The 26,009-nt window shown below is 48.4% G+C and overlaps 1 protein-coding gene across 2 annotated transcripts in view; it reads left to right on the forward strand.

Annotated features, from left to right (window-relative positions):
• Positions 1–13,532: 13,532 nt before the first annotated feature.
• LOC147635134 (cyclase-like protein 3) overlaps positions 13,533–26,009 on the forward strand; it is a 73,667-nt gene continuing 61,190 nt past the window's right edge. Inside the window, exons 1-2 of one of the 2 annotated variants that reach the window (XM_086804428.1) lie at positions 13,536–13,981; positions 14,082–14,126. In XM_086804428.1, coding sequence (XP_086660554.1) covers positions 13,612–13,981; positions 14,082–14,126 — 415 coding nt within the window. In that variant the 5' untranslated portion in view covers positions 13,536–13,611. Of the gene's footprint in view, positions 13,982–14,081; positions 14,127–26,009 lie in introns of both variants that reach the window. The other variant, XM_086804429.1, reaches the window with a different exon arrangement.

Raw genomic sequence — 26,009 nt, forward strand, 5'->3', positions numbered from 1 at the left:
TCATTTAAATGCAAAAAAAGGAATTTTAAGCATATTCAAAAAAATGGATAATCGTATTTAATTAAAAGAAGATTTTTTATGGTATTTTAATTAGAGAAAGGTTTAAATTAAATTTTGGTGACAAAAGAAGAATTTTCACCATAATTCCACATAGAAAATTAGGGTTATAATTGAATTAGTAGAAAGAATATTCTTAGATATTGTAGGTGGATAAATCACCAAATTGATATTTACCCAAATTTAGATTAATGGAAGGAGAGTATTTTTATAAAAACCCGATATTCTTATATAGAACCATTTCTTAATCTATTATGGTTAGGAAGGAATGAAATTCATAAAGTTGGAATTTTACTTATGATTAGAAGTTCAGTAGATGTTTATCTGAAAAATCCTTAGGAATGAAAGTTAGAAGTAAACCGAATAATTTTGGTTAGACCACGACTGTGAGACAAAGAGTAGACTACTGTTGAATTAGCGTAGTTTCCCCCTAACCAAAATCACCAAGAATCTAGTCGGAAATTGAGTCAAATGATGGGTAGATTACCCTGATGAGAGATCAATGACTCTCATTAAGAAAATATGGATTAAGGAAAAAGGGTTTTGTGGAACCAATCTCGAACTGGAAATTCTACTTGTATAGAACCTCTGTTTTCTTTTAAAGGATTGTTTTATGCCAGAATGCTGGAGGAAGCATTTGGTATGTGTTAAAAGAAGAGACTCGTAGCAACAACTGGCAGGGAGTCGTTCGAGGGACGTCGCTCGTGGCAAAGCCTGCCGAGGTCTTGACCAGCCTTGGTAGTATGGTTAAAATGGTACGCTTCCGGTACGATGGGCAAGGACCGACGAAGCGGTCCTTGAGTGAAGTGATAGGACACCTAAGTAGGATCCTAGAGGGTTCTGACCAGGTGATGCACGGACTCGCGGTTACTAGGACACCCATGTGTATGTTGAGGAAGATACGGATGAACTGAAAAGAATAACTTTTGTGAATTGAATTTTGATATTGGATCTCATTGGTTGACCAACTGGTCTTCAACGGAGAGTCCGGATGATATATTTTGTAAAACAATGGACTCAATATTTTGGAGGATTATGATTAGTAATACTATGATTTCATGGAAAGATTGTTTTAAAGACAGCCAAATCTGTTATAATGGCAATTTCATACTGGGTGTGTAAGTGGTATTCCTACCTTCAATTTTGCTTGAAGCGCCTGCTAGGGGGCATGGGAACTCTTTTCCTCGGTACCCGGGCAAAACATAATCAAATTTTTATAAAGCAATCCCACCAATACAGTGGTTGTGGGCTGTTGGCTAACCCATGGGCTGGATTGGGGTTAAGGTTGGATCGGGGGATTCCTATGATACAAATAGTTACGATTAAGTTACGTTAGTTGGATTAAGTCCTAGGAAGACCCTTATTCTGTGGGAGGGAATCAGCAGCAGTTGTGCCTCGTTAAAGGAGGAAAAAAGTGGTGATTCTATGGACCAAGTGCAAGTCTCTTCTTTGATATGACCATGTGACTTTCAGATTCGGTCGGATCAGTTTAGATAGTTAAGACTTTGACTCATTAGATCAATTCTCCCGTTAGATGATTTCCCTGGTGGAATCGCTCGTGCCTTTCGGGCGAAGGAAGTTTTTTCGGGCTTGATTTCGGAGAAACTGCCGGGCTAGTCTCCTGTCTGGATATCCGTGGTGGGCAAGGCCTCAAGTGTGGATCCGTGCCCCGTGCGAGAGACTGACGCTGCTTCCGCCTGCCAGGCATCGCGGAGGGGGAAAGGGTCTCACAGCTGGTATCAGAGCTTTGTTGAAGCTAATAAGAAAAAATGAATTCTTATCAAAAATTTATAATAAAAAACTTAGAAAGAGCATTTACGTATTGTATTTTCATTCCTGAAGCTTCATTAATGAAGATTTTTAATCAAAGAATTTGGCTTTATAGATGGAAATTTCACACTTATCTGGTATTTCCAATCTCCCCCAATCACAGGATATGACTGCCTTCCCCTTTGAGCATATCGTCTCTTCCGCTATGACTCGAACGAGCCGAGCGAGACTCGCAAGCCATTGCGAGGATTTATATTTCCCAGATCTAGCGGAGAGGCGGCAGCATAGGTGGCATGCAGAGCAATATGTCCATGCCTCCTGCAATCAGCACATGATGTTGAGGGAGAATATCTCGTTGGCCATGGTCCTGTTGAGGTTAAAAGTGATTCATGGAGTTATTTTGTATCACCCCACGTCTCGAGATTTCTGACTACGTGCCATATCTAATTTCACATCACATCTTATCCATTCACATCTATCCCGATTCACATCATATCTCATCACATCCACCATTTCACATCACGTCTCATCCATTTCACATCACATCTCGTCCATTCACATCACATCTCATCCGTTCACATCACGTCTCATCCATTTCACATCACATCTCGTCCATTCACATCACATCTCATCCGTTCACATCTATCCGGATTCACATCCCATCCATTTACATCCATCACATCACATCCATTTACATCCATCACATCACATCCATTCATATTCATCACATTCATTTATATAACATCCATTCATATCCATCACATCACATTCATTCATATCCATCATATTCATTCTCATCACCATCCCATCACATACATTCTATCCACATTACATCACATCCACATCTATCCACATCATATCTCATTCATACACAACCCATCTCATTCATCCACATCCATCCAGTCATTCACATGCACAACTATTCACATCCATCCATTCACTCACATTCACATTTATCACTTCACATCTCATCACATTCACATCCACATATATTCACATCACATCACATTTCATCCACATCTCTTTACATCACATCACACCCATACATATCATCACGTCACATTCCTATCTATCCACATTCACATCTACATCCCTTTACATCACATCGCATCCACATCCACATCCATTTACATCACATCACATTTTATCACATAACCTCACATCTTATTCTCAGCTCATCATCATTCACATCCACATTCATTTACATCACATTCTTTCACATACACATCCACATCCATTTACTTCCCATCTCACCCACATTCATTTTCATCACACCATATCCTATCACATCCCATTCACATCTTATCACATCTTATCACATCCTATCGCATCCCATTTACATCTTATCACATCCATTCACATCCTATCCCATTCCATTCACATCCATTCACATCCTATCCCATCCCATTCACATCCATCCCATCCCATCCACATCCATTCACATCCATTCACATCTTATTCCCATTTGGTAGCTTTTCCCACTTCGATACTGATAATGGGACTTTTTCTAAACTTATGCCAATTACTTGGCCTAGATAAAGGTTCTTTTTCTCGACGGCTCTTTCCATATTCTTTCTCAATTTCTCAAGCGAATTATATTCAATATTATTCTTTTGAATAAAAGAATTCATGGGATTTACAAAAATCAATTCTACCCATATTTTCCAATAATGCTCAAAATTCCACTCTTTTGATCAATACTCATAATTTGAATTATGCTAAAAATTTCTCTTTTTTCCATTTAATTTCTTGGATCTCAAATATAATGGGAATTTCTCTTTTTACATTTAATTGATTGAATTCTAAATGTCATGGAAATTCCTGTTTTATCATCAAATAAATTTATCTAAAATTTCTCTTTTCTTTAATAAAAATATCCATTAATTCAATATGCCAAGAATTCCACTTTTACTATTTAAATGATTGAATTCCAAATGTCATGGGAATTCCTCTTTTATCATTTAAATATTTCTCATGCATAAAATAAATTTATTTAAAATTTCTGTTTGAATTTTAATAAAAATATCCATTAATTCAATATGCTAAGAATTCCACTTTTCCCATTTAAATGATTGAATTCCAAATGTCATGAGAATTCCTCTTTCATCATTTAAATATTTCTCATGCATAAAATAAATTTATCTAAAATAAAATATCCATTAATTTCAATATGCTAAGAATTCCACTTTTCCGATTTAAATGATTGAATTCCAAATGTCATGGGAATTCCTCTTTTATCATTTAAATAAAATTACCATAATTTTCTCTTTTCTTAATTATTTAATCATGCATAAACCTTAAAAACTAGTTTTCCATTGAATGTGATGAAAATCATTCTTTTATCATAGGATGACCAATCCTGGAATATGATAGGAAGTCCTCTTTTCACGTTATGCATAAGATGAATTATGTATCAATTTCTTAAATCTTTTGCCATAGCTCTGCTGCCATTACTGATAATTTTCAATATTTTTGAAAAGAATAAACTTACTAATACAATTATGATAGTATAACTATCTTCTAAACTTAAATCCAATTTATGGATCATAAGATTATCATAATTTTAGAAGCATAAAAGTGTAAAAAGCCACTTTCTTAACCTCTAGCTTCACAAGCCTAGAGTTTGATTTGTGAATTGAGAATTTATCAATGAGAAGCATCATTTGAATAGAGAATGGGTCATAGGAATGACCATTCTTTTGGGGAGAGAGAGATAAACATAAAAAGCATCCTAATTAAGCATAAATGTAAACTTTTCTTAATTATTTATTTTACAACTCTTAAGAAAAGATTGATTTGCATTGTAAACACTTAATTTAGAAACTTCTCAAGTTTGAGAAGGGTTGAGAAGTGAAAACATTGAGAATAGTAGAGAAACACTATAAAATTACACTTTACCTCTTGTTTTTGCTTGCTTCTCTATCTTAGAAGAAGCCCCCAACCAATCAATTGGTTAGTGTGTTGAGAGGAAAGCTCCAAGGATGGTTGAAGAGAGAGAGAAGCTCCACTCTCTCCAAAAGTAGAGGATTTTTAAGGGATAATAGAAAATATGAGTATTTTAATGTAATACTGGCATGGTATAGCTCAAAGATGAGAATACAAAAGAATGAGGGTCTATTTATAAGTGAGGGAGGCCACTAACTGAGTCCAACTAAGTTCTAGAATTTTCAAGCTTCAGTTTGGTTGAATTTGGACAAGATTTGGAGCAGTTTAGCTCCCTTTTGGATTTGGTTTGATCCGGGAGAGAGGATATTGCTAATATACAGGCGGACCAGGCTAATGTGAAGGGCCTGGGTAGACCCTTTCCCTTTGGTGAGAATTGTCTATATGTATTTTGGATGCTATACTCATACATATACATGATGCTGAGAATCCCAAGGATGCATGTGATACATTGGTAAAGCTGTTTGATACATTGGTAAAGCTGTTTGATACAGATACTAGTGCTCGTAAGTCTCAGTTGAGACAACAGATTCATAATTTGACGCAGAAAGGAAGGAGTATCCATGATTATGTTTAAGAGATAAAGAAGTATGCAGATGCATTGGTAACTATCAATGCCCCCATGCCTGATGATGATTTGGTAGACATTACCTTGCGTGGTCTTGGTGGCAAGGAGTACAAGTCTTTTGATACATCTATTTTTGTTCGGAGTACATAAATGAGCAGAAATTGGGGATGAATGTGCTAATACCCCTCTCAGCACCAGATGCTGAACAAACTCCGAGAAGCCGAAGAAGTCGTCCTCTATCAAAGACAAAAGAAAGCAGCAACAACAGGTACCAGGAAGAGGTGGGGTAATTGTATAATAGTTTTTTAGTTCATCTTTATGGGTTGAGTCTACATCATGTATACGGCAGAACCACCTATGAGTGAGCACTTACATGGTCATCTCATGGCTGTCCCCCCACAGATTACCATGGGAGAGGTGGGGTAATTGTATAATAGTTTTTGAGTTCATCTTTATGGGTTGAGTCTACATCATGTATACGGCAGAACCACCTATGAGTGAGCACTTACATGGTCATCTCATGGCTGTCCCACATATATAGCCTCTATTATAGATACCCGACCAACCCCCTTCTCCACATAGTTCATCAGTCATGATTGTGAGTTTACTATGACTAATAATAGGGTGCTAGCTACGACCTTTTATTCGAGTTCTAGGATCAACCCTACTAGCCTTTGTTCATATCCATCTTAATAATTCTAAATCAGCCCATTGAAGCTCCCTTCACAAAAGCACATAGGTGTGGAGCTTTTCCATCTATTGTATCACTTCAGTAGTATAATATTATTCTCTCGGCGGTGCCCCCCCTTCTCTCGACGCCGCCTCACCTCCCTCCTCTACGGGCACCCCCTCTCCACCCGGCGCGGCCACCCTCTCTGCGCCTTCCGCCTACCCCGAGCCCGCCGCCGCCCCCCGCTCCACCGCCGTGGCCCCCCCCCTCCTCCGCGGCCGCCTGCCTGGCCTCCGCGCCCAGGCGCCTTTGGCCGCCCCCTCCTCTACGCCCCGGCGCTCTCCCCTCACCTCCCTTCTCCTCTGCGGCGGCCGCCCCCTCCTCTGCGGCCTGGCACCCCCCTCCCCTCTCTTCTGCGCGACTGCCCCCCTTCCTCTCCGTCGTCGCCGTCGGCCCCCCTCCCCTGAAGCCGCCGGCCCCCCTCCCTTGCAGTTGCCCCACTCCTCTGTAGCCGCCCACCCCCGCCCTCCCCGCGCCTGGTGCCCCCTCCTCTCCGCCGTGGCCCGGCGCCCCCTCCCCTCTCCTCTGCATCTGCCTCCTCTGCGGTCGCCCCCTCCTCTCCGTCGCCGTCGCCACCGCCTCCTCCTTCATCGCCGTCTCGCTGGACGCAGCCGTCCCCTCCTCTGCGACGACCGCCCCCTGGCCACGGTAAACCGGCCGCCCCCTGGCCACGGTAAACCGGCCGCCCCCTCCTCTGCGGCAGCCGCCCCTGGCCTCGGTAAACCTGTGCCCCTCCCCTCTCCAGCACCCTGCCCCTCTGCGGTCGCCCCCTCCTCTGTGGCGACCGGGCGTCCCTCCCCTGTGGGGCGACCGGGCGTCCCTCCCCTCTGCGGGACGGGCGCCCCTCTCCTCTGCCCGCCGCGCCCCCCTCTTGGCCGTGGCCACCTGCTGCCTTGGGCCCAGCACCTCGGCCACCCGCCCTGGGCCGGCACCGCCTCTTCGCTAAACCCTAAACCCTGCGGCCAGTGCCATCGCCGCACCCCCTCCTATGCGGCGGCCTTCCCTCCTTCGCCCGGCGCTGCTGTCGCTCCCCCTTCCGCTGTGGCCTCCCTCTCTTCGCCTACCGCCCCTCCCCTCTCCCCTGCGGCGTCCGCCCACGGCCCCCTCTTCACCGCCGTGGCCCCTCCTCTCCGCCGCTTCCCCCCCTCTCCGCCGCCTCAGCCCCCTCTTCTCCCGGCGCCGCCCCCCTCTTCCCGATGCCGCCTCACCCCCCTCCTCTGCAGGCACCCCCTCTGCACCCGGTGCGCCCGCCGCCGCTGCCACCTCTCCCCTCTCTTCTTGGGCCTCCACCATTGCCCCCCTCTCCACCACCGTGGCTCCCCCTCTACGGCCACCCTCTCTCACCTCCTCCACCACAGCCGCCCCCCCTCCTCCACGGCCGCCCGCCTGGCCTCCGCGCCCCAGCACCTTGGCCACCCCCTCCTCTGCGGCCCGACGCTCCCCTCCCCTCCCTTCTCCTCTGCGGCGGCTGCCCCCTCCTTTGCGGGCCGGGCGCCCCCTCCCCTCTCTTCTGCGACCGTTCCCCTTGCCACCGCCCCCTTACTCTCCATCGTCGCCGCCGGCCCCCCTCGCCTGCACAGCAGCCGCCCACCTCCTCTGCGGCCGCCCACCCCCGCCCTCCCTACGCCCGGTGCCCCCTCCTCTCCGCCGTGGCTCGGCGCCCCCTCCCCTCTCCTCTGCATCCACCCCCTCCTCTCCCTCGCGGGCGGCCACCCCCTCCTCTCCGTCGTCGTCTCGCCACCGCCTCCTCCTTCGTCGCCGTCGTACGTGGCCGCCCCCGGCCGCCCTGTGGCCTCGGTAAACCAGCGCCCTCCCCTCTCCGGCGGGGCCCCGCCCCCTTGCGGCGGCTGCCCCCTCCTCTGCGGTCGGGCGCCCCTCTCCTCTGCTGCCACGCCCCCCTCTTGGCCGTGGCCGCCTGCCTTGGGCCCAGCACCTCGGCCGCCCTGGGCCCAACACCACTGCCGCGGCTCCCCTCTCCTCGCCTCCTGCACTCCCTCTCCTCCGACTCTCCCGCTACCCTCTCCTTCGACGGCACTCCCGCTTCCTTCTCTTCGGATGGCTGCCCTCCTCTCCTTTCTCTCCGGATCTCCACTTCTTCTCTTTGGGCCTTGGGACCCCCGTGGTTTTTAAGATCCCCTTTTCTCCCGGGACAAGGGCCTTAAAACCTCGGCGGGGCTTCCCTAAACCCTAAACCCTAAAGTCCTGAACAAAGTTCCCATGTGGCCCTCTCCTTCGACGGCGCTCCCGCTTCCTTCTCTCTTCGGACGGCTGCCCTCCTCTCCTTTCGCTCTCCGGATCTTCACTTCTTCTCGCTTGGGCCTTGGGACCCCCATGGTTTTGAAGATCCCCTTTGCTCCCGGCGACAAGGGCCTTAAAACCTCGAGGCTTCCCTAAACCCTAAACTCCTGAAGAAAGTTCCCATGTTGGCCCGACTCTTGCTTCCGAATCCTCGACTTCGACCTTCTTCTCACCCTCTCCTCACCCCTTCCCCCTCTGGCACTGTTCTTCTTTTTTGGCAGTCTTGCCGTTTTTGGAACAGTTGACTTACCAGTTTTGGAAGCCTCCCTTCTCCCCTCATTTTAAGGCCTTTTTCCCTCATTTTAAGGCAATCTTCCCCCTTTTTGAGGACCCTTTCCCTCACTTCGAGGATCCTCCCCTCCCCCCTTCTCCCCCTATATATAGCAAGCCTTGTACTCTCATTTTTTCATTGCACTGATGAGTGTCTTTGTGCACGAAACTAGTTTGCAAGATTAAAAGTGCTTTAAGGCTTGTCTCTCTCTTCTTCTTCTTCTCCCTCTTTTCTCCCTCATCCCCCTCTAGGGCCGCTCGCCTTGCATTTGTTTTTTAACCTTTAAACTCTAAAGCTTTCGACATGGCGCATGCCCCTAGCTCCCCCTCCCCCTCTTCTTCCTCCTCCTCATCCCCTTCCCCCTCTGCTTCCTCCTCTTCCCCCTCTTTCTCTTCCCTTTCTTCCTCATCCCCTTCCCCCTCCGCTTCATCCTCTTCCCCCTCCTCCCCTCCTCCCCCCTCTTTCTCTTCCCTTTCTTCCCCCCCTCTCCCGCTGTCTCCGCCCTCTTTCTTGCTCGGGACTCTCTCTCCTCCACCAACCTCCTTCTTCTTCGCCTCAACGCCTCTCCCGCTCTGCTGCTGGAGGCTCCCTCTCCTCCCTTTCAAAGGCCGGCTCCTCCTTCAGCGTCAACCTCTCCTTCGACGCGGCTTCCCCCCTTGGCTGGCTTCCCCTTCTCCACTTATGGGGGGGCTGGTTCTCTTGCTCTGCTGCCGACGGGCTGCTTTCCGGTTGGGGGGCTGGTTCTCTTGCTACTGCGGCGGGCTGCTTTCCGCTGCAGCGCCGTCGTCGCCCTGCCACCACCCTCGTTGTCGTTGTCGCCGTCGCCGTCGCCTCCTTCGCCGCCGCCCGCCCCCGCCGCCGTTTGCGTTGGGCCCGGCACCTCGGCCGCCCACCCTAGGCCCGGCGGCACCGCCCCGGCTTCCCTCTCCGTTGGCTCGGCTCCCTTCTCCACGACCGCCCCCTCTGCGCCGCCCGGCACCACCGCACCCCCCTCTTTCAATCGCCCCTTTGGCGCCCGGTGCCGCCGCCCCTGCCACCCTCCTCCGCTGCACCCTCCTCCTCTGCTCGCCATCGTCGCCACCCCCTCTTCGCCCAGCGCCATCGCCGCACCCCCCTCCTCTGCGGTCTTCTCTTCTCATCACGGCGCCATCGCCGCCACCCCCTCCTCTGCGGCCTTCCCCCCTTCTCCCGACGCCGCCCTCCCCTCTCCGCCGCGTCGGCCCCCTCTCGGCCCCTGCCACCCTCCTCTGCCGCACCCTCCTCCTCTGTTGCGGCCACCCCCTCTTCGCCCAGCGCCATCGCCGCACCCCCCCCTCTGCGGCCTTCCCCCCTTCTCCCGGTGCCGCCGCCGCTCCCCCTTCCGCTGCCCTCCCTTCTGCGCCTACCGCCCAAAAACATCGAACCCGGCACCACCCCTCCCCTCTCCTCTGTGGCCTCCGCCGGCCCCCCTCTTCACCGCCGTGGCCCATCCTCTCCGCCGCTTCCCCTCCCCTCTCCGCCGCCTCGGCCCCCTCTTCTTTGCCGCCCCCCTTCTCTCGACGCTGCCTCACCCCCCTCCTCTATGGGCACCCCCTCTGCACCCGGCGCGGCCGGCCTCTCTGTGCCTTCCACCTACCTGGGGGGCCGCCCCCTCCATCGCCGTCGCCCCCACTGCCTCCTCCTTCGTCGTCGTGTTGCCGGACGTGGCCGCCCCCTCCTCTACGCGGTCGCCCCCTGGCCTTGGTAAGCCGGTGCCCCTCTCCTTTGCGGCCGCCCCGCCCCTCTGCAGCCAGCCCCTCCTCTGCCGGTCGGGGGCACCCCTCTCCTCCGCCGCGCCCCCTCTTGGCCGTGGCCGCCTGCCTTGGGCCCGGCACGCACCTCGACCGCCCGAGGTCGCCTTGGGCCCGGCACCACCGCCCCCTCCACCGCCGTGGCTCCCCTCTCCGCTCCTCCGGCACTCCCTCTCCTCCGACTCTTCCGCTACCCTCTCCTCCGACGGTGCTCCCGCTTCCTTCTCTTCGGACGGCTGCCCTCCTCTCCTTTCTCTCCGGATCTCCACTTCTTCTCTTCGGGCCTTGGGACCCCCGTGGTTTTTAAGATCCCCTTTTCTCGCGACAAGGGCCTTAAAACCTCGGGGCTTCCCTAAACCCTAAACCCTAAACTCTTGAACAAAGTTCCCATGTTGGCCCTCTCATCCGACGGCGCTCCCGCTTCCTTATCTTCGGACGGCTGCCCTTCTCTCCTTTCTCTCCGGATCTTCACTTCTTCTCGCTCGGGCCTTGGGACCCTTGTGGTTTTTAAGATCCCCTTTGCTCCCGTGACAAGGGCCTTAAAACCTCGGGGCTTCCCTAAACCCTAAACTCTTGAAGAAAGTTCCCATGTTGGCCTGACTCCTGCTTCTGAATCCTCGTCTTCGACCTTCTTCTCACCCTCTCCTCACCCCTTGCCCCTCTGGCACTGTTCTTCTTTTTTGGCAGTCTTGCCTTTTTTAGAACAGTTGACTTACCAGTTTTGGAAGCCCCCCCCCTTCCCTTCTCCTCTCATTTTGAGGCCATTTTCCCTCATTTTGAGGCAATCTTCCCCCATTTTGAGGACCCTTTCCCTCACTTCGAGGATCCTCCCCTCCCCCCTTCTCCCCCTATATATAGCAAGCCTTGTACTCTCATTTTTTCATTGCACTGATGAGTGCCTTTGTGCATGAAACTAGTTTGCAAGATTAAAAGTGTTTGCTTCAAGGCTTGTCTCTCTCTTCTTCTTCTTCTCCCTCTTTTCTCCCTCACCCCCCTCTAGGGACGCTCCCTCTTTTCTCCCTCAACCCCCTCTAGGGACGCTCGCCTTACATTTGTTTTTAAACTTAAATGTTTTAAAACCTTTAAACTTAAATGTTTTAAAACCTTTAAACTTAAATGTTTTAAAACCTTTAAACTTAATTTTTTAAAATTTTTTTTAAACCTTTAAACTTAAACGTAAATGTTTTTAAACCTTAAAACTTAAATGTTTTAAACCTTTAAACTTAAATGTTTTTAAACCTTTAAACTTAAATGTTTTTAAACCTCTAAACTTAAATGTTTTTAAACCCTAAACCCTAAACCGTAAACCCTAACTTTAAATCCTAAATCCTAAACCCTAAACCCTAAACCCTAACCCTAACCCTAAACCCTAACCCTAATCCCCCCTAAACCCTAAACCCTAAACCGGGTACAGGCAGGCCAAAATTACACAGGTCATAAGCTCAATCATCCCATATCTTTTTACATGAAGCGCTTAGTGTGGTTTTAATAAAATGAATTACATGAAGTGCCACCACAATTTGGTAAAAAATAGTAAGATTAATATTAACCATTGTGGTTAGTATACCCCCCTCCCTAATTTGGGTCTGTCCTTGAAACCGACAAGAAAGCTCTATGGTGGTAGTAGAGGGAGTAGGTGCACACAAAATCTTACCGCAATTTGGGGTATCACGGGGAGGGGTGGAAGGTTTTGTAGCTTGTCCAGAAGACTATCTCCATCATATCTTCGAAAGTTTGAAGTTGCCAGGCTTGCATCCACTGGATACACTCATAATACCTAAATAGTTGCTTGAGTGTAGGGCCTTGGTTGATGTCAAAGGCAAGGACTTGGGCGTCTTCGTCATAGTGGTGCCATGTAGGGAATTTTGCCAAGAGGGTGATAATCAGGTTCAAGAAGTGGATGGTGGCACCATGATTGTAGGGCTATGTACTCGTTTATACCTAGAAGTGAAGGTGTTCATCTGAGTGATCATGCTTTCTTCACTTTAGGTACTGTCAAAATGGGGGGGCCGAACCAAGGGAAGTTGAACTAAATCTTTAGGTTTTGCCTTGCTATTTGGAATTTACAATCTAAGATTGCGGATCAACTTCATGTACATGTAATGTTTGTGGATTACGAAAAGCCTGATAAGTTAGATTTTCGGTGCATAGGCACTGGACAATACATAATTTTTCGATTTGCTGTCTACAAGCTTGTTCAAACGCCATTCGCCTCAAATATCGATCCATCAAATGAGTTTTGTAAGGTTTTATTATTCTCCTTATTTTTTTCTTCGAAAATTATGTCTTGCAATAGCTAATGTTGTTATCTTAAATATATTTTGCTAGATGGAGGCGAAGAGTATAGGCTTCCAAGGAGAGATAGTCCAAGTGCCCAAAGATTGTTTTAAAGCCGTGTTCAACTGTGTTAAGATTGTCAATATTATATTGGGTTGGAATGCTAGATGTATATTTATATGTAAAGTTTGGTGCTTTATTCAAAGAAACTTAAGTGTTTTAGGAGCTTCTACATGAATATATATGGCAAGTATGGTGTGTTTATATATAGGCTAGCAAGTTGAGGACCATGAGACCCATCATGAGCTTCAAATATAAGGCTTATCTCTATTCACCCTCCCAAGGATAAACGTTTTATGACTTTGGGACTCTTTTTTTTAAAAAAAAAGGCGTGATTTGAATTATAGGAGAAGAGACTTACAAATCGGGGTTAGATAGGCCTTTATAACAGGTCCCATCAGTTTTGCATGTTAGCAATAATGAGATTACAAGGGCGCGACAGTGAATGGCTGTGACCATCTCAACTGCCTCTTGTGGCCTGAGTGCCAATTCTTAGTCAGTTCTACAATTACCTGCAGAGTGCAGAAATGTTCATAGCTTGATCCCACCAGCAGAGCAGACAGCCAGATGATGAAGGGGGGAAGCAGCACGCACGACCTGAGCTTTTCAGAAGGTGGTAGACCTGGAAGCTGGTTCCTCTTGTGGTCCTTTATCAGCTGCTACACAAGTCACATTGCCTTATCTTCACTTTGGGACTCTTGAACAACAAGTCTCTCACTGCACTAATTGGGACTAATTGGGGATCTACAAGGACTAGCCTTTTATTTCAAAATTACTCTTACAGGTCATGCCACTGCCTTCTAAGTTCTCGATAGCATTAATGGTATAAAAGGTAAAGCCGCAAATTTGGTCAGGCAAGACGACTCGGATGGAGATGTTCAGAGTGCTGTTCTTCTTCTTCTTCGTTAGCTGCTCATCGTCGTCGGGTATTCCTGCCCACCCTGCCTTCGGGTCTGACCTGTGTGAATACTCTTCCTCCTTAGCCACCAGGGGGACGCCCACCATCATCGACATCTCGCACTCTCTCCGCCCGGACCTACCGCTATGGGAGTCGCCGGGTGGGGTGGGCAGCGTGGTGGAGCTGGTGGCCAGCATCGCCAACGGCTCCATAGCCAACCAATCCAACATGAAGATGGGCGTGCACACTGGCACCCACGTGGACGCCCCGAGCCATATTTTCCAGGAGTACTACGAGGCCGGGGATCACGTGGACACCCTGGACCTCCATGTCCTCAACGGTAAGCCCGCGAGAGAGAGAGAGAGAGAGAGAGAGAGAGAGAGGGGGGGGAGAGAGAGAAGAGTTTTTAGGTTAGCTGACTTTCTTGGTGCAAAACGCAGGTCTAGCTTTGATGGTGGACGTTCCACGTGACACAAATCTAACAGGTACAGGTGTCCATAACTTTGCAGTCTGGCCAAATACTATTACACACTCCTTTGTACGGCCATCAAGGTAGGCTCCATAAGTCTTGCCGGACTTGGAATTGTGGTGATTGCAGCCGAATTTGCCCTGAGGTTTCATTGTGATGAGCGTAATTTTGATGTGATAGATAGTTGTGAAGGAGTGATAGCAACTCCTCAATGGAGCATGGAATGCTGCTCTATTTCCGAGCCCTGTGTCTCATGGACCTAGCACACCCCACCTTTAGTCCACCTCTCAGTCAGGTCCATTACATGAATAGGTCTCCTAGAGGGCAGTTCTCATGGGCTGCATCGCATGTGATGCCAAACCTATTGACAGCCCCCTCCTTGGCATCCCAGTCTTTGGCCTTCATGTGAAGCAGCCTCTAAATGGATGAAGCTATCACACATGCATGAGGCTCCAAGTGGAGGACATTCTTCATGTCCCAATGATATCAGGGTTGTGTGGTGGATAAGAAGTCCCCTGTGACACACTCGGCACAGGAGCAATGTGCGGACTTTCACTTAAATATCCGTAGAGACTCACGTTCGGCAGAGAAGCATTGCATTGACATCCTCTTTGTTTGATCTCATGGATCTTATAATTGTCACTGGTCATTCTGGCATAGAGTGGCCATAACATATATTGAAGTTCTGGCATAGAGCGGCCGTAACACACATTGAAGTGGCTTTGCCAGGATTGATCCATTTATAAGAGTCCTCCATGTATATAGAGAATTTTTTTAAACCATGTTTCATTCTCATTAGAAGACTTGTTACTTAGAACTCCAGAAATTCTGAAGTTTTTTTTGGCCCTACAGGGGATGGTGTCTTTAAATGACGGTTCAGATTTTTGGATTTTTATCCAATCTGCAGTCTCCCTCTCTCCAGCCCTTATCTCTTGTGATTAAAGATAAAAGTGGACTTCTTGATGCTATAAAGAAGGTCTTGCTGTGCGTTACACGATCATATGAGTTGCATGTTACAGCAGGGCACCATCTCCTGCCGGCGCTGGCCCATCTCTGTCCGCCTGCGCCTGCCCATCTCCCCCCACCTGCAGCACATATCTTTTTCGCTTGATGACTCTGGCCCCTATACGGCTGCAACTCACTTGAGTTTGCTGCATTTTTCTGCATCGCTTAGTCTGCAAGAATTGTACGCTGCCCAGCACCTGCCGAGTTGTCATCGCCTCCAGCTCCTTCAGCTGCTAACTGTACCTGCCCCAGCCCACAGCAATGTAGTTCAACACAGATTTGGGGCTTTCCGTAAATTAGGTGGCATTTGTCTAATTACCCACTTCAACATTTGCAAAATTTGGGCCTTTTGCAAGTAGAGCATCATGGAGACCAACAGAGGCAGCTTGGCCATTGAAAAGTTCAATGGAAGCAACTTCCCAACATGGCAAATAAAGTTGCATCTCCCGATGATGAGAGATGGCAACTGGAATGCACATACCTCAACCCAAGCGACGGAGTGGAAAAGATTTTCACATGTAATCACAAGGCCATGGCACTTATCGTGCTCGGGTTGTTTGACAACCTCATTCATCATGTGGATTTCACCAAGAGCTCAAAGGAGGTATGGGACAAAATCATTAACTCCAAAGTCTTTTTTAAGAAAATTTTTTTCCGCTTAAAAATGAATGAAAGAGAAACTTTGTGAGACCATTTGAGCAATCTAGGCTCTATAATACAACTCTTTGGCTTGAGAGTTGTAGTGAATGAGGATGATAAGAAGGCTATCCTCGACTAGACTAAGAGTGGCTCGAGAAATGACTTATGATGAGATGATTGCAGTTCTCATAGACAAAGACCGCTGCAAAGAGCAATCTGAGCTTTCCTTTGAGTCAGACAAAGTCATGTCAAGGTCACCGCGAAACGTTTCATTGCTGAAACGAAATGTTGCCGAAACGATTCATTTTGGAATGAAACGTTTCACCACCGGAAGGTGGCCAGTGAAATGATGGACTGAAACGATTATATACACAAAATCTGAAGGTTGGGCATGGTGCCAAAAGAGCTGAAAGTATACATAGTGCACACCAACAGTTCAATAATCAATCAATCATAACCCTCAAATTGGTGGAAGAATTGGGCAACCAATTTGGGGGTTTTGCCCAAACCGGAATCAAACGTGAATTTAGGGGTTTTGCCCAAACCCTCGAATTGGTGGAAGAATTGGGCAACCAATTTGGGGATCCAAACCCATTTTTGAATGTTCAGAAGATGGGCTTATAGCTGTGATTTTTTGTATGTTTTTCTCATACTTCATAGAAGATGGGCTTATAGCTGTGATTTTTGTATGTTTTTCTCATACTTCATAGAAGTCTCTTTCTTATTAAAAAAAAAAAAACTGTCTGCCTTGAAACGTTCTACGTTTCAGTCCATGTCTGAAACGTTTCACCAACGTTTCGCGTTTCAGGGGAAGTGAAACGCGTTTCGCGGTGAGTCATGTTCACAAAGGGGAAAGCCAAATGAACTAGGAGATTCAACTTTTGCAAGAAGCTCGAACACATAGAGGATGGTTGCTTCAAGTAGATGGCCAAAGAGCAAGAGAAGGTACATGCAATGTTGGTCATGTCCACCCGGCCACTCCTGGCTAGTTCAGGTGTGAACCCAGCTTATTCACGGGCACCTTTTTCCCTGTGGTTGGACATAGGTTTTTTCCTGTGTGAACACATTTTTGTGTGTTGGGCACTTAGCCCTAGGCTTTTTTAGCACTCTCATTGTACTTTCATTTTATGCATTCAACGAGTACATCTTTCCAGCTCTCTCACGTTTCTTGGTGTGCTTGAGCTTGTGTGTGTGTGTGTGTGTGTGTGTGTGCAGGCTAGCTGCCCTTCTACCCAACATTGGTATTAGAGCTTGGTTAGGGTTAGGGTTACACATCAGAGGTAAGGTTTGTTCTTCTTGCTCTAGCTTGAGCCTACTGCACTGAACACTGCTTGACCATTGCTGTGCGCCGCCCCCCTTGAAGCTGCGACCTGCCTGACTAGCTGTTGTGCGCCGCTACTATCTCCTTGTAGCTGGTGCCCTACGCCCCTTTGCAGTCGCCCGATTGTACTCGGCGAACTTGTGCCGACCTGGTCTCCATTGCCGACTGTACCTGTCTTGCACCGCCTGTACCTGTTGCCGACTTGTACCTGCTCACCCGGCCTGTTGAAGTCGCCCAATGCACGCTCGGTAATTTGTTACTCTTTTTTTTTTGCATTTTTTTCAAATTCAAAAATTGCTAGAAAATTAGCAAATTAGTTACATTAATTTTGGGGCTTTTTACCATTGAGCCTGCAATTGCAACATTGGCATTGATTTCAACAGATTTGGTGCGTAATTGTACTAGAAATTTGGGGATTTTGCAAAAATTGACACTATTTGTAGGTCTATTATAGGCATTTGTAGGCATTTTGGGTGTTATAGGCACATTTACTTCACATTGGGGCATTTTTCCTAAATTTTTGGGCATTACAGCATTTGGCACAAGTGACAATTGCACATTTGGACACTTTAGCAGATTTATAGGTGCCGGTTCAGATTTGGTCTAATTGGTTGTCTAAAAATTGGGACTTTTCTACATTGAGTCCATTTTTGCAGCATTCAATCCATTGATCTTTGATTTTAACGGGATTTGAGCACTTGCGGCTCTTACAGGTGTCAGCTGATCGTGTTTTACATGGCACATGTACACATTTGTGGTTTGCTGCAGTATATGTATGCCATTGTGGACACTTTGACAGATTTGCATTATCGTGCAGTACACTTGCAGATTTGGAACATGCATATGTATTTCTTGTGGTGAAGGAGTTCCCTTTTAGTCCATTGATTATCTTGCTATTTATCTCCCATATTCTTACAGTTTTGCTGCGCATTGTCTACTCTTGTGGTGACCTGTGAACAGATTTGTTGTGTTGTCATGGCCAATAGTAACAATGACCTCTTTGGCATGCTGTCTCAAGAGGACAAACTCAATGGGGATAACTACCCTATATGGGCTTATATAATGTGTCATGTATTGGTTGCCAAGAATATATGGCTATATGTGGATGGCACTGAGGAGCGTCCTCTCGTACCTACTTAAGCGGAAGGTGAAGTGATTCCTGCTCAACCTCCTGTAGGTCCACCTCCTCGTCCTTCTCCTACCCAGCAGCAGCATACTTGGGATGCTAGGGATGCTCAAGCCCATGTGTTGATTGCTCTCTCGTGCCGCAGGCATATCATTCCGCACATTCGTTCTTGCACCACTGCAAAGGGTGTTTGGGATACCTTGGCGGCGTTGTATTCAGGTCGCAATGAGGCTCGTGTAGCTTACTTACCTTCACGTCACGCGGGGCCCATGGGCCGGGGGGGCATGGTACCGCGGGGTCCGGGGGGCGTGAGGGCACGGCTCCGGGGGGCGGCCGGGGGTGTTCGGGCACGGCACCGCGGGGGCTCGGGGGGGTGTTCGGGCATGGCACCGCGGGGGCGGGGGGGCGTGAGGGCACGGCACCGGGGTGTTCGAGCACGGCTCCGCGGGGGCCGGGGTGGGGTGTTCGGGCACGGCACCGCGGGGGCCGGGGGCGTGAGGGCAGGGCACCGGGGTGTTCGGGCACACGGCTCCGCGGGGGCCGGGGTGGGGTGTTCGGGCACGGCACCGCGGGGGCCGGGGGCGTGAGGGCAAGGCACCGGGGTGTTCGGGCACACGGCTCCGCGGGGGCCGGGGTGGGGTGTTCGAGCACGACACCGCGGCGAGATTGACCGCATGCTTGAAGGTGACTCTATCGATTAGTACCTTACGCATGTGAAAGAGCTTTGAGAGTAGCTCATTAACATTGATGAGGTCTTGACAGGTGGCGATTTTGTTCCGACATTTGTCCGACTCTTATCAGACATTTGGCACCACTTTGCGGTTGTTGGCTGGCAATGCACCTAATGCGGTCACTTTTGACAACCTTGTTGCTCTCTTGCTCAGTGAAGAGCAATCCCATTCCAACAGGAACAACATGATGTCTGCTGAGTCAGCAATGATTGCTCCCTTTCGTGGGAATCGATCTTGGCCTAAACCTAGCCCATCGGATGCTCCCAAATCAGAGGACAAGGCTAAAAAGAAAAAGCGTTGTAATTATTGTAAGAAAACAGGGCACACCATAGAGGAATGCAGGAAGCGTATCGAGAGTGAAAAAAAGAAGTTGTTGGCATCTTCTTCCACAAGTGTAGATAAGGCCAATTTGGCTACACATGTATCAGCCTTGACCATTACATCTTCATCACCTGTAGAGATGTCTTCTGATGTCGTTGCTTTTGATGACTATGTTCTATAGTCGGTACTTCTTGGTATGCATTATTTGGCAGATGCATTTCAGGGGGGGGGGGGGTTGGGTTTACTTGCCGACATGCAGTTGGTGATGCCTTATGGTCACTTACGCTTGTTGACCCTTATGCTTGTCTATGCTAGACACTTTCTCTTATGTGATGTCTACTAGAGATGCCTTTTATGTTGTTTTCCCTTGCAGCGGGATCGTTTCTACAGTGTTGACATTGTCACTTTCACATGTGATGTTTATTGGGAGTGCCTTCTACACACTTGGCTAGTGTTGGCTTGTCCTCATGGTTTTGACATATCACATGTATATTATTCATTGTGGGATTATGCATCTTTACACTTGCCATACATGCCAGTGATCATGGCATCGCTGAGAGTTTATGAAACCGGCCTTCAGAAATCTGACGGGCAGTGAAACAAATACTCGCACACAAAACACTTCATCAACTTATGTGTATTCAGGGATTGTTTGACACGTCCTCTATCTTTCTCTCTCAAGTTTTTTGGCACCGTGATTGGAATGTGCATATGTGGATTTATCTGTCATGGAAACAGGACGTTGGTCTTTCGAGAAGAAACAGGACTTTGGTAACGAGGATACAGGCCTATGGTTTATGGATACAGGTCTATGGTTTATCAGATACAGGTCTTTGGTTTCATGTGGAAAGCATGCCTCTGGATTCATGTAAACAGGTTCTAGTTTTCTCGAGGTTACATGCAAACTGTGACTATAGGAAGGACATGTGGTTTGGTACAGCCCTACTGCTGTCTGGGAAAGGGTTGGGATCCATGCTAGCAATGGAGAAGACCTTTTCAAGCAGGGAGGTGTCGTACAGGTGTGCCTTCTCTATGGAATGCTTTGCTGTGATAACGAGAGTTCTTATTGGGAAAGTCCTGGGTGAAAAGCTATAAGGAATCCTATTGGTAAAGGATTCGACAAGTTGTACTTTGTACTCAAATTTTGTTCAAGTAAAGAAATACCGCAAGGGGTGCCGCTGCGTTTTGGGGCCAATCGGTGTCCTTGTACTATTTGCAGGAGCACTCTAGCTCCCTTGTTTGTTTTACTTTTCCAGGTTCCCATTCCAAGTCGAAGAGCAACACACATCTCTTCCAAGAACATCATCCTGTGCATATGTAGCTTGATCCTCTGCATCCTATTCTCGTAAACAAAACGTGCTTGCGAAGAGAGAGAGAGAGAGAGAGAGAGAGAGAGAGAGAGAGAGAGAGAGAGAGAAGATTTTATTAACGTCTTCCAAAAGACCGAACTCGGCCTATGAGACAAATCAGTGTACTTGTATGGGGTATCCTCTGTCATCCCAACAAAATGAAAAAGCACTGAACTAAAAAGCTGAATTTGGGTGTGCAATAAGTACAATGAGTGGTGGAGGGGATGGAGCTCTACTACTAGGAGAATGCAAAGCTATATGCATGGAGTATACAATCATGATATGCAACCTAGGTAGCTCCATCTTGTACCATACTGGGGGTATAAAATGGTATACATCAATGAAGGGGGTGTCCATAGCTCCCTGAAGAACATGCCTGGGTGTGCTCTGAAGCGAGCCAGTCGCTCCGCACCCTCTCTGTGAAACTGAGCTCTGATCTCTGTCATCTCTCTCTGGTATAGGCGTGGTGTCCGAAAGCCAGGTCTCCTCTGTCTCCTGCGGGCTCTGAGTGTCTCTGCTCTCTGGATAGTAATTCCCTGCCGTGTAGGGGCTGGGAGTGGGGTGGATCTCTGAAAAAATGTAGTAATCTGTGTCTGTCGTCCCCCCTCTGGAGCTGTCTGAGCCTGTAATGATGTCTGTCTGTGGCGCTGTATGTCTAGAATGAATCTCCCCAGTATGCGCTGGTCTGCTGCCTCAAAGATCTGGCGTAGGGAATGTGGCTCTCTGAATAAAATGGGATATCTCTCCCTGATGGCTGTATATGCTCTGCATCTGCATACATAATGCTCCTCACTCTCCACCTCCTCTCTTGCACAATCTGCATACCCTCTCCTCGGGGGATCCGTGCTGCTCTGCCAGTCTCAATCTCCAATCGGTGTGTGATGAAACTCTAAGCTGACCAATAGCCACTGGGGAGCCGTGTGGTAAAAAGCCCTCCATGTATCTAGGCCTCTCTATAAATCCATCATCAGTGATACTCATGAAGTGATCTCTGTAGTATAGCATCTTCGGTGGAAGAGGCTGTGTAGGCGATATCCATGTCTCTCGTGTATAGAGCTGCCATAGATCCTGTCTCAATACTTGTTTCTCTCACTATGAGAGAGACGGATATGTGGTGCATCCTTGTCATACTGGAATGGTGGTAGATGATCCATGTCTAGGCCATGCTGTGAGAACCAATGTGTGACCTGTGCATACCATGATCCTCTGTCTCCTGCCTCAGCCAGCTGTCTAGATGCCTCAAAAGCTCTGTATGACAATCTGTCCTGTGGCATCTCTTTGAATCTGTCTAGCAGGCATATAGTCTGAAATATGGCCTCTACCATCATAGGAGGCGCAGCAAACTCTGCTCGGATAATGTCATGAGGTACTGACGGTTTGCTGCGTATCATGTGTCCATCATGAGGGCCTGTGGTCTCTGTATCTGTGTCCACCAACGGGTAGCAAGGCCTGGCGCCCATACCGCTGCTCCATACATCAATGCCGGTGTGACTAATGTGTCAAATAGCCACCCCTCCGTCCGGGGCTCCTGAAAATGCGCCTGGTGGCACTGTCTCTCTAGCATAGCCAATGCTGCATATCCCCGTGTCAATCTAGCTCTGGCTGCTGAACCCATGGTGAAGCGTGTGGCTGCTGCAGAGAAGGTAACCCCTAGGTACACGTATGATGTCACCACCTCCACCTGGCGTCCTGCGAGAGTGAATGTCAGCTGACTCCTGCCCTGTCTCGATGTATGAAAGACCATAACCTTGGTTTTCCCAAGGTTCACAATAAGACCCCTCTGTGTGCAGAAATCATCGAGTGCATGTAGATGCTGCTGTAGACCACCTGGAGACTCAGACACTAATACAATATCATCAGCATAAAGCATAATATGTACTGAGGTACCTGCTAAATCAACTCCATCTCCGCCTCCCCGTGTAATGAAGTCAACCACCTCATCAATTTATGACCCAAATTGCGTGGGGGAAAGTGGGCATCCTTGCTTCACACCCATGGTGCTAGCAATAGTCTCGGACATACCTATTGGACATCTGACTTGCCCAAAAACCTGCTCATATAATGCATAGATGCCCCATGTCATATCTGCTGGTATGCCAAGAGACTGCAGGCGCTGAAAGAGCCTCTCTCGTGGTACTGTGTCAAATGCCTTGCGGAAATCCACAAAGCAGCAATAGAGCTTTCTCTTCCTCACTCTGGCCTGATCAATCATACATCTCAAAGTGAATACATGGTCAGTGGTAGAGAAAGCTCTCCTGAAGCCTGCCTGCCCTGATGAGCGTAAACTTGCTCGCTCAGCATATAAGCTAAGCTCTTGCTCCAACACTGCACCATAGAGTTTGGCTAGCACGTGGCCAACCATAACCGTCCTGTAGTTGCTCGGATTGAGCATATCCCCTGTTTTGTGAATCGGCACAATGGTGTGCATCGTCCACTCCGCAGGTAAACCCTCTACTAGTGCCCTGTTAAACATGTGTGCCTCCGGTCCGTGTATGACCCCCATGTGGGAAGCATGTCAGCCCTCCTGATCCCGGCCACTGTAGCATCCCGTTATAAATAACGAGACGATGCCTGGCTCCCAACTCTAGTGCGGATGATTCCCCTGTTGTCATCTTCTCGGATTCTCAGAGTGCCATTGCTTTAGCTCAGAATCCTGTGATACGTGGCCACTCCAAACACATTGAGATTCACTATCATTTTGTTCGGGATTAGATTGAGCTTGGTCTTCTTCGACTTGAGTATTGTTCCACTGAGGACAATCTTGCTGACCTCTTCACCAAACTGCTCCCTCGAGCTTCTTTGGAGGTCTTTCTTCAGCCTCTGGAGTTGGTCCGCCCATCTGGCGCTGAAGAGGAGGTGTTGGCATTATCATCTCCAGATTGGGCATATATGTGCATATTTCATTTGCTGTTTTTTCTGTTTTACAGCCATTCTTTCATGGACGCCCGGTGACTGGTCGAGAGTCTAGAAAAGGGTGGCGAAGGTTAGTCAATAGTTCATAGAGTCTCGTGTGTCTTTGTGAGAGCTCTATGGTCAGGAGCCTGGATCTAGTGCAAACGTGCACCTGCTTTATGCAGCCAAGGCTGGCAGCAGTCTCGAGGCCCGCGAGTGTAGCTTCGTGGTGGTATGGGCCGTCACGAGGTAGAGATTGGTCGGCACGTCCATCTAGCTAGCTCAGCTCGTGGCTCGGTGGGGACAGCCAAGACTTGTGGGCTTGCCCACGGGTGTCAAGGTTGGGCGGTGAGTCAGGTCTCTTCTTCCAGCTTTGCTGAGCAATGGAGCTGGATTTCAACCCTTTGCTGTGCGTTAGGGTTTGCTTTCAGTTGGGCGATCAGAGCTCGATTTCTGGGTAGCAGACAAGCGGAGAAGGCTACAACGAAGAGCTGTGATCCTCTTACTAAGACTCAAGAAGGCGGAGCTATGGGTGGCGACCTTGATCACCTTGCTGCTGCTACTCTTGTGCCGCTGAAGCCTGAAACTCATCCGGACCATCAAGTGAACTTGCCTGTCTTTATACTTGAAACTGTGACACACGGGTCCCATGCTCCAGATTTAATATAAGAGAGCTTTTGAAAGCCCCCTCTCCCGCCCACAAACCGTTTTTGGAAGACAGCACGTGGGGGGATGCCCTTAGGATCAGAGCAGGACACCAGTCATATTCTCTCCAGACTGTAAGGCCTTGGGAGAGCTGGGGTTATCACTAGACGAGTCAGTGTGTCATGTGACTTGTCTTTTCCCTTCTTTGAAGACTTGCCCTTGTCCCTGGCTTCGCCTTTGTCCTTTGATTGACAATCCTTTGACAGGTGTCCTTTCTTCCCACACTTGTAACACCGACTCCGAACTTTCTTTTGCATTGTTGAGAGTGCCTGATCAGGTCCAATAGATGATGAAACTTTCAATTTCCCTTGAGAAACTAGGATGGATTCCTCTTCCAAGAGGAGAGTACACAGATCATCAAACTCGAGGGAACGTGTTGTGATCTGAACCCGCAAAGCTCGGAAAACCATGTCATAATCTGCAGGAAGCCTGATGAGGAGGAGAGCAGCTAATTGAGAGGAGGTCAGGGCAGTACCCATTGCCACTAATTGGTCATGAATTACCTTAACCTTCATCACAAATGGAAGTCCCTGCTGAAAACTCTAGAGAAAAGAGCTGACCCAATAGGTTGACAGACCGCATTGTAGAGTCCCGTGCATATAGGTCTGTCAGCTTTCTCCAAACAGAAGCAGCAATCCAATGTTTGCACGGCGGGGGAGACCTCTGGTGAGATGGCTCGTACAAGTGCAGAGTGAGCTTTTGAGTCTTGATTCTTCCAAGCTGAAAGTTCGGTGAGAAAGGCATCCTCCTGGTCCTGAGTCCACTTCCTAGAGCTGGTAGGGCGTTCGGGCTTTCGTTCGTGATGGGGAGAAACAGTTAGGGTTAGGTCATGTGTGGGAGAGACATACACAGAGAAGCAAGGGAGAGAGAGAGAGAGAGTTGTGGGGATAAGTCAACTCACCAAAAAGCATGAGTGTGTGACTCCCCTATCACACATGTATATTGCACTAGTACACATAGTGCACTTAGTACATTAAAAGTACTAAGTGTACTATGTACTATAACTTATGGGCTTGTACACACTATAAGGGTGGGCATTATGCCTTTACCCCAACAACCTCCCACTTAAAGGCAAAGTGCCCTTAAGTAAAGGAAAAGAAAAATCAGCATGTACATGATAATATACAAGGCCATATCAAGGCTGAAACTGGCCTCATCCAATGCCCATCAAGTGTCTGCAATGAGCAAACCGCTCCGGAGGCAAACTCTTTGTCAACAGATCAGCCGGGTTGTCATCCGTGTGAATCTTAACAAGCTGAATTTGCTTGTTCTCTATCACCTCTCTGATGAAGTGATACTTCACATCCACATGCTTCGTCTTTGCATGAAAGACAGGGTTCTTTGCCAACTGGATGGCACTCTGACTGTCACAATGCAACAATGGAATATCCCCTGTATAGCCCAAATCAACCACTAACCGAGATAGCCATAATGCCTCCTTGCAAGCCTCTGTGGCTGCAATATACTCGGCCTCTGTAGTAGATAAGGCAGTGCACTTCTGCATCCTGGATATCCATGACACAGCACCTCCTGTGAATGTAAACACGTAACCGGTAGTAGACTTCCGGTTATCTGGATGACCGGCATAATCCGAATCCGTGTAACCATGCACTAATGCATCCTGTTTGCCAAAGCAAATGCACATATCCTGTGTGCCCTTCAGGTATCTCATGACACCTTTCACTGCTTCCCAATGCTTCTTGCCAGGGTTGGCCATGTATCTAGAAACCACTCCCACTGCAAATGCAATGTCCGGCCTAGTAGCAACCATGGCATACATGAGACTGCCACAAGCTGAAGCATACGGAAT

Source organism: Cibotium barometz, chromosome 10 (assembly GCF_041138505.1).
Source record: "Cibotium barometz isolate CiBa-2024 chromosome 10, ASM4113850v1, whole genome shotgun sequence".
NCBI classification, from domain to species: Eukaryota; Viridiplantae; Streptophyta; class Polypodiopsida; order Cyatheales; family Cibotiaceae; genus Cibotium; species Cibotium barometz.